This window comes from Heterocephalus glaber, unplaced genomic scaffold (genome assembly GCF_053883595.1).
Source record: "Heterocephalus glaber isolate CG9 unplaced genomic scaffold, H.glaber_assembly_v1.0 deba00001481, whole genome shotgun sequence".
Taxonomy (NCBI): domain Eukaryota; kingdom Metazoa; phylum Chordata; class Mammalia; order Rodentia; family Bathyergidae; genus Heterocephalus; species Heterocephalus glaber.
The window spans coordinates 66,359,173-66,374,909 of NW_028258317.1; the positions used below are offsets into that span (position 1 = coordinate 66,359,173).

General features: G+C 39.0%; 1 protein-coding gene across 3 annotated transcripts in view; it reads right to left on the reverse strand.

Moving 5' to 3' along the window:
• Positions 1–3,681: 3,681 nt before the first annotated feature.
• Positions 3,682–15,737, reverse strand: part of Rasef (RAS and EF-hand domain containing) — an 81,858-nt gene continuing 69,802 nt past the window's right edge. The window contains exons 16-17 of one of the 3 annotated variants that reach the window (XM_021242746.2): positions 14,644–14,720; positions 3,682–3,824 (exon numbers count right to left, since the gene is read on the reverse strand). In XM_021242746.2, the coding sequence (XP_021098405.1) occupies positions 3,815–3,824; positions 14,644–14,720 (87 nt within the window). In that variant the 3' untranslated portion in view covers positions 3,682–3,814. Of the gene's footprint in view, positions 3,825–4,462; positions 7,482–14,643; positions 14,721–15,737 lie in introns of those variants that run through there. The other 2 variants (XM_004862569.3, XM_021242745.2) reach the window with 2 other exon arrangements.

Here is a 15,737-nt window from a genome sequence, read left to right on the forward strand (position 1 = left end):
TATCAGAATACACATGCTTCTGAGCTGCACATGGGAAGTTTCCCCAAACAGACCACATACTAGCTCACAGAACATGCTTAAGTAAATGCAAAGGAATTGAAATTACACCATGCATATTATCAGACCACAGTGCAATGAAATTGGAAATCAATGGCAAAAGAACAAGAGCCACCTCTATAAACACTTGGATATTAAATAACACCCTCCTGAACAAATGGGTCATAGATTAAATTAAAGAAGAAATTAGATGGTTTCTACAATCAAATGGTAATGCCAATGCAACATACCAAAATTTATGGGACAGAATGAAAGCAATCTTACAAGGGAAATTTATAGCGGTGAATACGCACATCAGGAAAACAGAAGGAGCTCAAATAAACAACCTAATGTTGAACCTCAAGCTTCTAGAAAAAGAAGACCAAGTCAAACCCAAAGCTCATATAAGGGAGGAAATTATAAAGATCAGAGCAGAAGTTAATACAATGGAGATGAAGAAAACTATAGAAAGAATCAATGAATCAGAGTTGGTTCTTTAAAAGATTAAATAAAATCGAAAAATTTAGCCAACTTTATTTAAAAAAGGAAAGAAAAGACTCAGATCCATGGAATTAAGAATGAAAAGGGTGAAATCACAACAAACCCTGCAGACATCTAGAATACAGGTTCTTTGAGAACCTGTATTCTAATAAGATGGAAAACACAAAAGAAATGGACAGATTCCTATATACATATGAGTTACCAAAGCTGAATCAAGAAGATACAAAAATTATAACCAATATCATTTAATTAAATTGAAGATATAATTAAAAACCTACAAATAAAAAAAAGCCCAGGCCCTGATGGATTCTTTGCTGAATTTTGCAAGAAATTTAGAGAAGACCTAATGCCACTACTTCTCAAACTCTTTAGTCAAATTAAAAGGGAAGCAATACTCCAAAACTCATTCCTGGAAGTATGCATTGCCCGGATACTAAAACTAGAGAAGAATCCAACCAAAAAGAGAACTATAGGCCTATTTCCCTAATGAACATAGACACAAAAATCCTTAACAAGATAATGGCAACAGAATGCAGCAAATCATCAAGATTATACACCCTGTCCAAGCAGGATTCATCCCAGGGATGCAGGGATGGTTCAACATGTATCAATAAATGTAATACATTTATATTTAACTATACTACAAAACTGTGATAAAAATAGCATGGTATAATAGATAATGTGGAATAAGAAGAAAAGGTCCAAAGGGGAAGGGGAAGTGGGGTGGGAGGCAGGGGAAAGGAAAGAAGGGAAAGAAAAATATATGAGAAGGAAAACAATGGAAACGAAGTTTTTTATAAATAGGGAGGGGTGGAGGGGTGGAAGGGAGGGAAGGGGAATGGGGAAAAAAAGAAGAACCAAGATATACCATGTACAGGTACAAATTCCCAATGATGAATGTGATCATAATGTACCTAAAATGTACCAATAATTTTAATTTTTTAAAAACGCATGGTATTGGGAAAAACGAAAGAAACAAACAAAAAAAAGACCTGAGGATCAATGGAACAGATTAGAAGATGCAGAACCACCTCCAGACATGCTCAGCCACCTTTCTTTTTGGTACTGGGGATAGATCTCAGGACCTTGCACTTGCAAGGCAGGTAGGTGGTGGAACCACTGAACTAAATCCTCGGCCAAGCACTTTATCTTTGACAAAGGAGCCAAACACTTTCACTGGGAGAAAGATAGCCTCTTTAATAAATGGTGCTGGGAAAAATGGTTTTCCACTTGCTGAAAATTAAAACTAGACCCGTATCTTTCACCATGCACTAAACTAAAATTGATGTGGATCAAAGATCTAAACATTAAAACAGAAATACTAAATCTGCTGGAAGATAGACTAGGTAGAACTCTTGAGGACATTTGTCTAGGTAAAGACTTTATTAACAAAACCCCAATTGCACAGGAACTATCACAAAGAATCAACAACTGGGATCTCATCATACTGAAAAACTTTTGCACAGCTAGAGAAACCATCAACAGAGTGAAAAGACAAACCACCATGTGAGAAAAGTTTTTTGTCAGCTGCTCCTCAAAGGACTAATATCTAGAATATATAAAGAATTTTTAAAGAGACACCTCAAGTTTAAATACCCTATTCAAAAATGGGCATCTGAAACGAGGAGACATTTCTCAGATGAAGTAGAACAGCAAATAATCATATGAAAAAATGTTCACCATCATTAGTCATTTGAAAGACGCAAATTAAAACAATGCTGAGATTCCATCTCACACCAGATAGAATAGCTCTTATTAAGAAATCAACCAATAACAAATGCTGGGAGGGCTGTGGGGGAAAAATGAACTCTTCTTCACTGTTGGTGTGAGTGTAGACTGATGAAACTACTGTGGAAATCAGTGTGGAGATTCCTCAAAAAATTAAAACTAGAGGTTCCATTCGACCCAGCTATTCCCTTCTTGGTATCTTCCCAAAAGAAAAGCATCATACAAGAGTGATACATGCATACCCATGATTATAGCGCCATAGTTTGTAATAGCTAAATCTTGGAAACAGCCCAAATGCCCTTAACATGAATGTAAAAAAGTTGTGGGTTTTTTTATACAATGGAGTACTACTCAACCATTAAAGAAAGATAAACTTAAGACATTTATAGCTAAATGGATGCACCTTGAGAAGTGAAATAAATTTGACATACATGTAAATACCACATTGTTTCTCTGGTGTAACAAAGTATAAATGAAGACCAAAAATGTACAGTACATATTGTGAAATAAGAAAAAAATGTTCAAATGAGTAGGGGAGCTAAAAAATGGAAACAAAGCTTTTATAAACAAGGAAGGGAAGAGGGGTTGAAGAGAGGGTAGGAGAATGGGAAAAAAAAAGATTCAAGATATATCTTGATATATTCTTGATAGATTCAAGGTACCAATTCCTTATGATGAATGAGATTATGTATATCTAAAACATACCAGTAAACTTCATTTAAAAATCCCTTGATCCATCAACTATTCGTAACTAGAGATCCTACCTTATAACGGTTGGATTCTAACTTTCAGGCTGGCATTTTTCCCCTTCATCATTTCCTTCTCTTTTTATCCATCATACACAACATCCTATCCTATGATACCCCACCTTTGTGTCCTTTTAAACACCATGAATGTATGTGAGCAGTTGATTTAGGTATGAGAAAATTCTCTAGAATTTTCCATCTCTACAAATGCTCCATTTGTAATTTGGCAAAGTTCTATTATTCACTGATGGCAGCACCCAGGGACCTGCACATGACCAACACAATCAATGGTGCTTCAAACAAACTTTAAATTGGAGGTGATCGAAGTGCCAGATATTATTGCAAGGCCTTTGTATACATTTTTTAAATCCTTTTAACTCCATGAGAAAGGTAATATTGTCATACTTATTTTTCAAATGAAGATGAGGTTCATGAAGGTTAAGTCCTTGATCAGTTGCCCTACTAGTAGGTATGAAGCCAAGCAGGCTAGCTGCAGAGCTCATCCGGTGGCCATTAAAATATGCTAGCTCTCATTTGCACAGTCTGAAATTATTGTGTTATCTGAAGAAACACTAGACAATGCCTGACTTACCCTGTGAATTCTTTGATCATCTGCTAGTATTTGGATCTTGGATAGCCCTCAAAGGCTCATGTAGTAAAGAACTGGTCCCCAGATTGGAGGACTATTTGGAAGAGAGTTCATATTTGGAAGTCTTCAGATCATGTGGGCATGTGCCCTTGAAGAAACTATTGGACCACAGCTTTCCATTCTCCTCCATGAAGTCCTACCATGATGTTCTTCTTCATGTAGGGCTGTAAACAAAAGGGTCTACTCAGTAGGACTGAAACCTCTGAAAAAACAGGGATCAAATTAAACTTTTCTTCTAAGTTGATTAGGATGTTTTGTCCCGGTAATGGAAAGCTGATTAACACATCATCTGTTCAACAATCAGTACTATTAAAGTTCTACACACTGTGCACACAGAGGAAAGTAAGAGCAGAAAACAGTGGCTAAGGGCAGGGGCATATGTCTGGTTTAACCAGTACATGAGCAATGAGGACGTAAGACAGGATATCAGGCAGCCACATCTAGTTGGGGTTCTGAAAACTCTCTAGAGTTGGGTAAGCAGTGGAGAGGAGTGTGTTAGAGAAAGAGACTGAGCCCTCAGAGATGATAAAAATGGCCAGGGAACATCCCGAAATGCTTCTGCAAAGCCTCACTACTCTTGACTGACATGCTCCATGCTGGTGCACATGCTACCCTAGGGGCCAAGACGATGTCACCGTGCCACAGAACTGAATACTACACGTTCATTCTTTTCTCCCATGAGCCAACTTTCTAAGGCCAGAACAGACAAGTGTTGTAAAGGAACGGTCTCACACAGGCACATCCTAGGATTAACATTATCTCAGGAATATCTCCAGGACAGCCGACGGAAAGAGCAAAAAGCCAAAAGAAACATGTTTTATTGAATTGACAAAGCATAAAATAGTTGTAGTTCCTTAGACAATTACATTGCTATAAAAATTACATTGCGTGATATAATTACTAATGGCTTGAAGAGAAATAAACAGTTAAACAAAACCAGGCCCAAACTATGAAAATGTAAACCATATAAATCAAAATCATAAAACAATTACTCAATTCTCAGAGGCTTACTTAATATATACATATGAAATTTCTTATACACATACACAATAAAATCTCATAAAAACCATCACTATGAAGCCAACCAGTGTACAAATATGAAAATAAATCTTTATCTTTAACCTCAATTTTATATTCAGCAGGGGGCTATGTGGCTTGGATTTATGCAAACAACATCTAGTATTAAATAATCAAATGTCACATACATTGTATAAAGCAGCAAGTGGAAAAATAAATTATGAAAACACACAGGGCTTAAAGTTAACAGTGAAAAAATGCCTCTTTACTTGACATTATGTTCTATAATCAAATTAAAATAGTGTCCAATGTCTCAGGATACATAAAAAAGGAGTGTAGCATAATTGTGATTTTGAAAATTTTTAGAGAAAAACAGGGACAAAGTAAGTTACTTCTATAGGAACATGTAAATATATATATATAATTATATCAAATGAAGTACATATATCAAATTAAGTCTAAGTTAAAAACATTATTTTGTCTTTATTAAAAATGCATCCTAAATTTGATAACACCTTCATAAAATCAAATTGTGGATAAATAATCATGATCTCGCAGCATGACAGCTCAAGGAGTTTTAAGTAGCTTTTCTTTATACAATATTGCTATCCAGAGATATAAATCTCTAATTTGGCAAAGTATCCACGCTTAGTTAAAAATGATCAGTCTGTCTATCAAAGGCACACAGGTGATCTCTGCGTCAATTTGGTGTGCTGACGATTCAAAGGCAAGGAGCGAGCTAATACTTCTGCATTAAAGGTACTCTCTTATTTACAGGTTGTGAAACACATGTAACGAGACACTTTGGAGAAATAAATAAAAGTAATAAAATAACATGTATCCTAACACAGTTTCCTGCACCAGAACCCAGACGTGTGTTCCATTTATCAACCTACATACATACTATTAGGTCCAACATCACCGGGGCTCGATATACACCACAGAGACAAATAACAAATGCAAAGGTTTGGCTTCTACATACCACGTGTCACAAAAAGAACCACTCCCATTGCACATTTATTTTGACAATTTTCCACAAGCAAGCATGCTTTTTGGCTTGAAATGTCACTGTTTTTTTCTTTTCAGGGAACAAAAACCATAAAATACAAAACTAGAATTCATGGTAGAGTTACTGAGGATTCAATTTTCCAGTTAAAATACTAAATGTCTTTGATAGGAAGAAAACAACATGCTTTGAAAAGCTAAATGATGCTGTGGCTCTTTTATCTTGTCATTCTCCATTTTAAAAAAATAAAGCTTGAGGAATTTAAAGTTTGACCATGAAAATAACAAAAAGGAAATGATTGCTACATAGAATTCTTCTAATTTTCAACAAAAACAAATGTTTTTAACTAGTATAACCCAATAATAGGCTATTAAGTTTTTCTAGCAAGCTACTTGGAGCCTGGAGCTGGACGAACAGAAATAAGTTAAAAATCTATAGCTGGGAACAACTTAACTCATTCAGGTCACTGAAAGCTAGGCACTGCTGGCAATCTTTGGGTCATGTACTGGCTCCTCCGGCTCCTACACACATCTTGACTGATGGGGAAGACTGGCAATTCAGTGGTTCTTCATATATTTGAAGAGCCCAACAGTCAACACTATTGTAATTCCAGAATGCTCTCGTTATCTTCCAAAGCCCACACACCCTTCCACAGTCATTCCCAGTTCCCCTCTTTCTTTAGCCTCTGACAGCCCCTGCAGGGTGTGTATTTGTAGGTGAAAAGGGATTTTGTTCTGGATATTGCATTCAGTAGTATAGACTACGTATTTTCATTAGAATTTCCCACACTAAATTGTGGACTTTGTAAGTATTCTGAGATTATGAAGTACCCCCTTCTATATAAAACTTTTTTCAAACTTGTTTTTTCACACGTAAAAATAGATTTTTCTTTTACCACTAGAGCCTAAAAGTACCATTTTTTTTCTTCAATTGAATTCTGTTCTCATTTCAGAAGTGAGAAAAAAAGTGAGAAAAATCAATACTGCGGTATTAAAAAAAAAAGGCAGGACTAAGCAGAGTCCTTCTTAATAGTAGGTCATTGTGCTGCACTTAACTGTTGATTAAAGTGCTGCAGAATCTAAGCAGTGCTGAGCCCTGCAATGCCTTTGAGGCCAAGCTGCCTGTTCTACAGAGAGAAAACAGGCCTTGCATGGGCTGGTGACAGGCCCAGGACCACTAAGTTAGTTAACAGTGAAACAGAATGACTACTCTCTTTTACTAGTATCAACTATTTTTGGGAAACACTGTTAACTACAAAGACAGCTACCTCATGGGTCTAACTATGTTGATGGGATTTGGCTACAGTTTTTTGTTTTTGTTTTTGTTTTTGTTTTTGTTTTGGTACCGGGGATTGAAGTCGGGTCCTTGCGCTTGTGAGGCAAGAGGCAGAACCACTGAGCTAAATCCCTGGCTTGGCTACGGTTTTGAAATAAGCATGTGATTTTTTTTTTCACTCCATTAAAAACATTTACATGGTATATCCGAAGAGTCTGTGAGGACCAAGGGCCCAAAGCACTCACAGAGATCACAGCAAAGAAGATCTAAGAGAGCCGGGGATTGAGGGGACTTGAGACTACAGAGGGACCACTCTGTAAATTCTTCATACGACAGTGTCAGTAGGATGAGCAAAGACAAGTCACAACATTCAGTATTCTGGAAATGAAAGACTTCACAGCTGAGGGTGTTTAGCATTTAGGCATTGCAACAGCTCTTCATCTGTGCTGACTTTTTGGAAGTGGTCCCAGCCAGACTGGTGATGGACTTGCTGTCAGCCTCCTCAGTTCTTTTCTTCACTTCCCTGGAGGAGTGGGGTGGAGGAGAGGATTACTGAGGTACAAAACTAAGTCCTAGAAGCAACCCTGAGCGACTGCATGAGCCATCCAGACACTGTCCTAGATTCTCTGTGGGTGGAAAAGCACATCACCTTCACAAGAATCCAACTGAGTTTGCTGTGCCCCATTTTAAATGTGAGGAACTGAAGCCAAGAGGTCAAGAAATTTCTCTTAGGTCACACAAATGAAGACATGGGACGCAGACCATGTAGGCTGGCTCTGGTGTCTATATTCTGAACACACACACACCCTACCTTCCCTCTCCCCTGAGGGTTTGGGAGGCTGTATCTTTGACACCTGCACAATTCATTCCCCAGCACTCTGGATCCTGGCTCCTATCCCCACAGGAATGCCTAGGACCCCGAACAAACCAAGGAAATTCTTAGTTATTTTTCTCATTGCTGAGACAAAATACCCAACACACAATGTTAAAGGAGGAAAGGTTTATTTGGCTCACAGTTTGTAGATGCTGCAATTCATAGTAGGCTGGCTTCAAGCAGGGTGGATGGTAGAGGGGTATTGCAAAGGAGAAATAATCCATGCCAAGCAGGCAGGTGAGAGTACATTACCCCTCTCTCTGTCCCTTATATTTTACGCAGGCTACCTGCCCTAGGGCGGGTGTAGCACTCACACCCTTAATCCTATCCAGAACTATGCTAAACCAATCAGGGACTGGTTTAGTATTCACACACTCTTGATCCCAGCACCACACACTCTAGATCCAGCCACCACTGAGAGCTCTTCCTATGACAGCATGTGGCTTTAGGGGGACATCTAGACACAAGCCATAGCAGAACTTTTACTTTAATTATACACAATAGCAGAGGGCACAATGGAAAGTTCATACCCATGTGGGACTATCTTTGCTTCCTCCCTAGTTTCTTTAAAGAGGCAATTAATATCCTCTTCTCCCATATCTTACAAAAGCCCCCCAAGGAAGTGTCTAACAGTAGTCTCTGGGATGTCTGAAGTCCCACCGTAGACAAGATGAATGATTCTGTGGGTGAGCATGACAGTGTATCCCCAAGGAAGCCCCAACGACTCTACCTTCCTATGTTGTGACTGGTGCTCCCCCACCACCGGGGCAGCTTTGCCCCTCCCCTGAGCCAAGCCAGGCTCAGCCAGGACGTCCAAGCCCAGGAGTTAATAATGCCAACCACCGCAGCCTCCTCCTGCTTGATGCTTTGAGCTGCCATTTCAGAAGTTCAGGGTTTTTGACGGACAGAAACCACCAGAGTGCCATGGGGGATGAGATGACACACTAAGAAGCCACAGGAGGAAAAGGTAAACTGAGCCACAGCACCTAGGAGCTGTGTGACTCATGAAACGTCCCCCAAACTGCGGACAAGAGACCCAGCCTGCGCTGGTGAACTGTGAAAAACTAAAAATGGCTGCTTAAGCAATTAAATCTTGGGATGCTTATTAGGGAGCTAGCTGTTAAGAGAAACTCCTCAAAATAATGTTTTATAGAAATAGTATGATCCATGCCATTTCAAACTTTTAAACTGCTACATTAAAAAAATGTAAAACAATGTGAAATCACCGTTATTAATATATTTAACATAGTGTAGTACAAATATTACCATTTCTGCATTAACACATTAATGATAGGGCCATAATTTGTATGCCTTGCTGCTGGGCAGCTCTGAACAACCAGTGGTACACACATGTCTATCCCATTGGGCAGCATGGGACAGTCTCAGTGAGTGCTAAAAGCCTAATGGCACAGTCATACCTGTACTCCCCCCCAACCATGGTTCCAGCTGGCAGGAGTGTGTCTGTGCCATTAATTATGAATGAGATATCTTATAATTTGTATACTGTCTTCAAAACCCAGTATATATTTAATACTTTATTTCAAGCATCTAAGCGGCTACTAAAGCTTCAGAATATTCTGATGAGTCCTCACTTTTGGAAAATTCCATATAGTGAGTCAGAAGAAAAGATATGTTAGCAGGAAAACACATTAAGTAAACAGAAACTAACTCTCCCTGTAGCCACTAATAAATGCTATGATGTTTTCACATTTTCCTTATTTAACAGACATCATGCACACACACACACCAACACTTACACCTGACAGGTGAGCAGTATCACCTCACCTCACAGATAAGGAAACAAAGTCTAAGGAAAAGAAACAGAACCAACCCATGACATCCTGAAAAAGTTAGCTCAGACCTCTGACTCTAGAATGGTCAGAAGAATGTGCATTGTTTAAGCCACTATTTGGGTCGTTCCCACGTGCAGGAATTTGTTATGGAGCACAGAAAATTCCATCTTGGTCATTTTGACATTTAACAAATGCCCAGTCTATGCCAGGCTGTGGGGTCCTTAGCTAGAGAGCAACGAGGGAGAGGCAGATGTCTAAACAGCTAATGACAAATTCCCAGAGAGCATCTTACACACATACCACGTGTTGCAGGATCTGCAGATCTTCGTGGAGACTCTGACATTAGAGGAATCTCTTGAAAGAGCAGGGATTCGCCTGGGGAAGGGAATCCAGGTGCAAGGAACAGTGCGACAAAGGCTGAGGCCTAAAAGAGCATGGCCATGCTTAGACACAGAGGTGGCTATGTCTACAGACTATCGTTCATCCTGAGGAAAGGGGTCTGGTCAGGCCATGCAGGACTATCAGCCCCATGCTCAGAAACCTGGACTCCGAAACCTACCATAAGTAGGACAACAATTGTGGGGTTGAAGGCAAGAAAGTAAATATTAATTGAATTTTTGTTTATAAAAATTCCACAGGTTGCAGGGTAAAGGATGACCTAATACTGGAGAAGATCTGAGGCAGAAACTTATGTACTAACCAAGGTAGGAAATGTGAAGCCTGAGTGAAAGGAGAGATAGGGCTGTGGGGATCAACAGACATACACAACCATTACTGAATGGACAGGGCTCAGAATCCACTGGAGGGAGAGGGTGAAGAGCGAGCAGAAGGGCAGAAAATGTCAAGATTGAGTCTGGGTGACTAGGTTTTAGTTCTGATTTTGCTAGATTCCTGAACCAAGAACAAGATAAAGACAGATAAATACGTTACGATTTTGGATTTACTGAGTCATTCTACCAGTACATCTTCCATTTGGTGACTCAGAATATGCTCGTGGCATTTGTCGGAGGAAGTAAATAGTAGTTCTAAATACAGAAGTAGAATGTCATCAATTAGAGATGGTTTCAGAAGCAATAGGGATAGAAGACACCCAGCAGGGGGAGGCAAGCAACTGCAAAATGGAATCCTGAGTGGCCCAACGCTTGTGTGCCAAGCCAGTGACTCAGGTTAGTAGAGTCCTGACTCCACCCAGCTCTGTCACTGATAAAGCTGATTAAACACTCTAATTCCCAAAGTTCTCATATGTCAAGTGGGTGTGATAATCACAACATCCTCACAAGGTAATTCACAACTCTGCCTTCTGAAAGGTCCAATGACCTCTATCAGCTATGTACCAAATGGCTGTATGGGTTATGTATTCTCATTTTTTTCCCTGTAATGTTGAACTGTAAAGCTTACTTTTTATACCCTTGATTTCCTATTGAACCTAGCATAGAGCTAAGCACATACTAAGTTTTTCAAAACAATGAACACATTATTGAACCTGAAAGCAAATATTAATGGGGAAACCCATATCTTTCCTCTGGCCTTCCGGTTCTTTAATCTACCAAAAATGCACGCATGCCTCAATTTAAAGAAATCAGAAAGATACAATTCCAAACATCTAAAAGAGGTTTAACACTGGGGAAATTAAGTGGCCTCACCAAACACTAACAAGTGCTTAACTGCACTGGTAAAAATATCACGTATAAAAAAATGAAACAATTATACTTTAAATGACAACAGCTCTTGTACTCAAATGATACATCAGCCTGAGCTTTTTGTATTTTTCTCCAGTCTCACACTGTTGATCAATTAAATCCCTTCTGAACTTGAAACTGCTGCACAACATTAAAGCCTGTAGTTCTGATAACAACAAATTTATTCATCAACAGGACCGTGGTTAGGAAAATGGCATCACTGCACTACAGGAAAATTGCACTTCTAGCAGAAAAGTTTTCCTGGGATTGAGAGATTTTCCAGGAAAAAGCAAAGCAGTTCAAGCTGTTAACCAAACACATTACGACCTCCCTTCAAAATCAAAGTCTATTTCAGACAGCACAAAGGCATACAGTCTTCCCGCTCATGTTTTATGACATTACGTGGAGCAGAAGGGAGCATGCTGAGATCACTCCATGAGATCTAAGTCAAGGACTTAAGTATTTTACATAATGTGCAATTTTCTAAAGGCTGTAAAACTTTTTAAAAAATCATTGTTCTACCTGTGGAGACTATAACTTTTTCATTTAAGACTTCAGTACTTTGAAAAGCTAATCTGAAGGCAGAGAATAAAGAAAAGCTTTCACATATTCGCTTTATTTATAATTTTAATATTCAACACATCACTAACGTAACTAGAGGTCCAAACTAGAGCACAATGCAGTAACAATACAAAGAAAACCTCCACAGGTGATTCAAAAGAAACTTGTCAATTGTCTAAAGTTTAAAAATAACTATGACCTGACCACTGCACAGTTGAAGTGACCTTCTCAAAAGGCCTTTGGACACCAGGTGTTTTAAGTAAATCAACACAAGCTGGTGTCTAAGCTTCCCTGTAAACAGGGCCAGTGGCTGGGTGACCCAACGGGCCATACAGGAACAGATGGCAAGGAGGAAGAAGGCAGCTCACAACCACACTTGCATCCAAGATATGATAGAGAATCGATTCCACACAGCAGGTATAAACAGGGCACTTTGTATGCATTTAACTTTAATAAGACAATTGAGTGTTAAATACGATTATTCAGTGGAGTAAAAGCTATTTATAGAGAACCACATACTATCACTGTTGGAAAGGAACTCTGGGATCACTTTATTCATCCTTCTTTTTCATTTTACAGATCAGAGATCCCTTAAGGCAGGGGTTTGCTGAAAGCCCGGCAGCTATTTAGGAGTAGATTAAAGAACGGACTTTCAGTCTCCTCTTACCACAGTCCTCCAGTGTGCCTGGCAATAGTAACTATGTATAGCTCAAATATCTCTCATCCAAAATGCTTGGGACCATAAATGTTTCAAAATCTGAAGTTTTGTGGACTTTGGAATGTATGTATAGAACTCACCAACGGACTATCCCTAACCCAGAAAGTCAACTCAGAAATAGTGCAAAATTTCAAAACTTTTCAACCATCAGAATCTGTGCCAAAAAAGTTCCAGACTGTGAAATGGTTGGGATTTTCAGATAAAGGACACTCAACCTGCCCAAGGTCTGTAGCCATGTCCTTTTCTGCGGTGTGGGTGCAGCAACTCAGCAACCCACAGACCAAGGCAAAGGCCGCACCCAGCCCTTGCTGGGCATCAACTCGTGGGCTCCTCCTACCCTCTGCCCCAGCATCCACCCCACCTCCATCCGGGAATTCTTACCTCCACACTGGTGATACACCAACACAACCACGTGAAAAAGTGAGAACACTAACCAGTTCAACAACTATCCCGTCTTTACAAAGGCAAACACTGCCTCACCAAACTTCTCCTTTCTAGATACAGCTTGTTCGACCAAAAGAGCTGGTGTGCCCAGAGCACAAGGAAACCATAACTGACCTGCTTTATAAAGGATTAACTCTGGCTATTTAAAAAATTAATTCATTTATTATTGCAATATTGGGACCTGAACCCTGGGCCTTAGCACTGAGCTACATACTTAGTCAATTCATTTCATTTTGTTTTATTTTAGAGACAGGGTCTTGCTAAGTCACCAAGGTGCCCAGGCTGGCCTTATGGTCCTCCTGCCTCAGGCCGCCAGAGTGATGAGATCACAGGAGTGTACCACCACAGCCAGCTACTCTGGCTTTTTGACAAATGTGATATTAGTACATGATTCTACTATAATCACAGACAAAAAAAAATTGTGTGATAATTCAGCTGAATCTATACCAGTTTAAATATTTGCCTTTCTTTTTTACCTATTGTAGGCTACACTTGAAGTCAGAAGGGGTTTTTGCTTTAACTAAAGATGACTTCCAGCAATGTAAAGCAGAGTTTCCATTTACCCTGAAAAGGTGAGAATATTTAAAGCTGCTGAGTGTAAGCCCAGGGCATCTTCCAAGCCCGACCACACACTCCTATCAGGTGGGACACCTGAAGTCTTGGTACCTGCTTCCTCATCCCCCACATTAGAGAAGCCGCCTAGTCCAAGCCCCTAGCACAAGCATCCACTAACAGAAGTCTAGTCTATTACCTACTATGACACCAAATCATTAATTGAAAAAGCTTTTATCATTAAAAATACTCTCAATGTTTACTAGCAGAAGAGGTCAATTATCACAATAAAGATTCTTATAAAATCTCAATCAGAAAAAGAATTATGCCTAAAATCATGTGTTTTTTCCTTAACTACATATTAACCTGAATTTTATTTATGTATTTTTTTCCTTGGGGGATATAATCCTTTTAGGCCAGTAGAGAATCATTTTTCCATTTATGGCAGAAAAACCAAGCAGAAGAGATAAGTCTGGCAGGTAATGTCATGTCCTAAGAGCACTCCAAGAATTAAAACACAAACATTTACATCTAAGTTCTTTAGTGATGCAATTTTCATTCTAACCTACATCCCAAAAATGTTAACACCACCACCTTAGCTTAATAATTACCTAGAAATAGTTTTGATAAAGTGATTCCAACTGGCATGATATACAATTTGCTTTCCTGGGTTTTGTTATCTTTTTACCCAGGAAAATGTCATAATAGATAGTTGTATTTGTCATAGTCCCTAATGTTTAAAAATCTGGTTCCTGGTGATGACTCATACAAGTCAGATACAAGTTAGCTTCATGGTGACATTTTACAGAAATGTCAGCACCTCAGATCCACCTGTTTTGTTTTGCAATAAAGATATTCTGCCAGTGTTCACAGGGAACAAGCAGCATTACCAGTTTCTCTAAATATCCATGTGTATTTGTTTCTCCTACCATGACTGAAAGACAGGACAACGTTTTCCAATGTAAACTCTAGCTGCATATTATGGTCAAGACATTTGACATACGCATTAGCTAAATAAAAATTCAACCCTAAATCTAGTTTTCCACACATAAGGCAAACCTTACCGAGCAAGATGGAGGACAGCTTCCACGATATTGGAACCATCTTTGGCACTGGTTTCACAGAATAATGCCCCATACGTCTGCAGAAAAAGAGTATACACAATTCAATGAAGTCTTTCATTGGGTTCCTTTTAATTTTAGTTATTAAAATCAATAATTTAAAATATTGTCCTGTTTATAGTCAATAAATTAAAATATTTTTCCTTAATACCTAAGAAATCAAATTTAGAGTTTCAACACTTAACTTGAGCATAGTTAATCTAGGAATAGTTCCTAATCAGTGGATTTTTATTTTGTGTTAAAGAAGTACAAATTCGTGTTTTAAGATTTTGCTGCCAATAATCATACACATGCTACCAAATGTTCTGTATCAACTAATTTTAAAAAGATAAAAATGATAGTTTGGGATGGACTGTCCGTCACAAGTTTGCTTTTCACCAGCAGTAAAGGTCTATTCTCCAGCACACAATCATCTTTCCTTTTAGGATCCAGCAGCTTAAGCCAAGACACATTTTCTAGTCCTGTGTCATTCAACCTCCCAGCAATTAGGTATTCTGTATATAAGATTGATAATCATATTCTTCTGCTATAGGCCTTTCAGAGCCCTTCCTCCTTCTTTGAAGAGAAATATTTAAAGACTTTTTCCATGGAAAACAGAGCCCTGCTTGATGTGGCTTTGGCCAATCTTCTAGCTTTATCTTCTACCCTATCCCCTCTCTCACAAAGCTTTAGTTAACATGAACTTCCCTGTGTTTCTCCAGTGGCCCAAATTCCCCGACTTTAGGAGTTTTGCACTTGCTCTTGATTATCTAAGCCACCCTCTACTTCCACCAATCCCTTCACCAATCTCTTACTTAATGTTTGGATTTTAAGGTAACCTTTTTTGGGGAGGGGGGATACCAGGGATTGAACTTGGGACCTTGCACTTGCGAGGCAGGTGCCGGAACCACTGAGCTAAATCCCTGGCCCAAGGTAACCTTTTTTTGAAGTTAAGATTAAGTCATTTCTAATCCTGAAAAGTCTATATCTGGTCTTAAAACTCTCCAGTGCTCTATTTTTTTGTGCATAGCACCTGTCACAATTGTAATTGCTGGAGT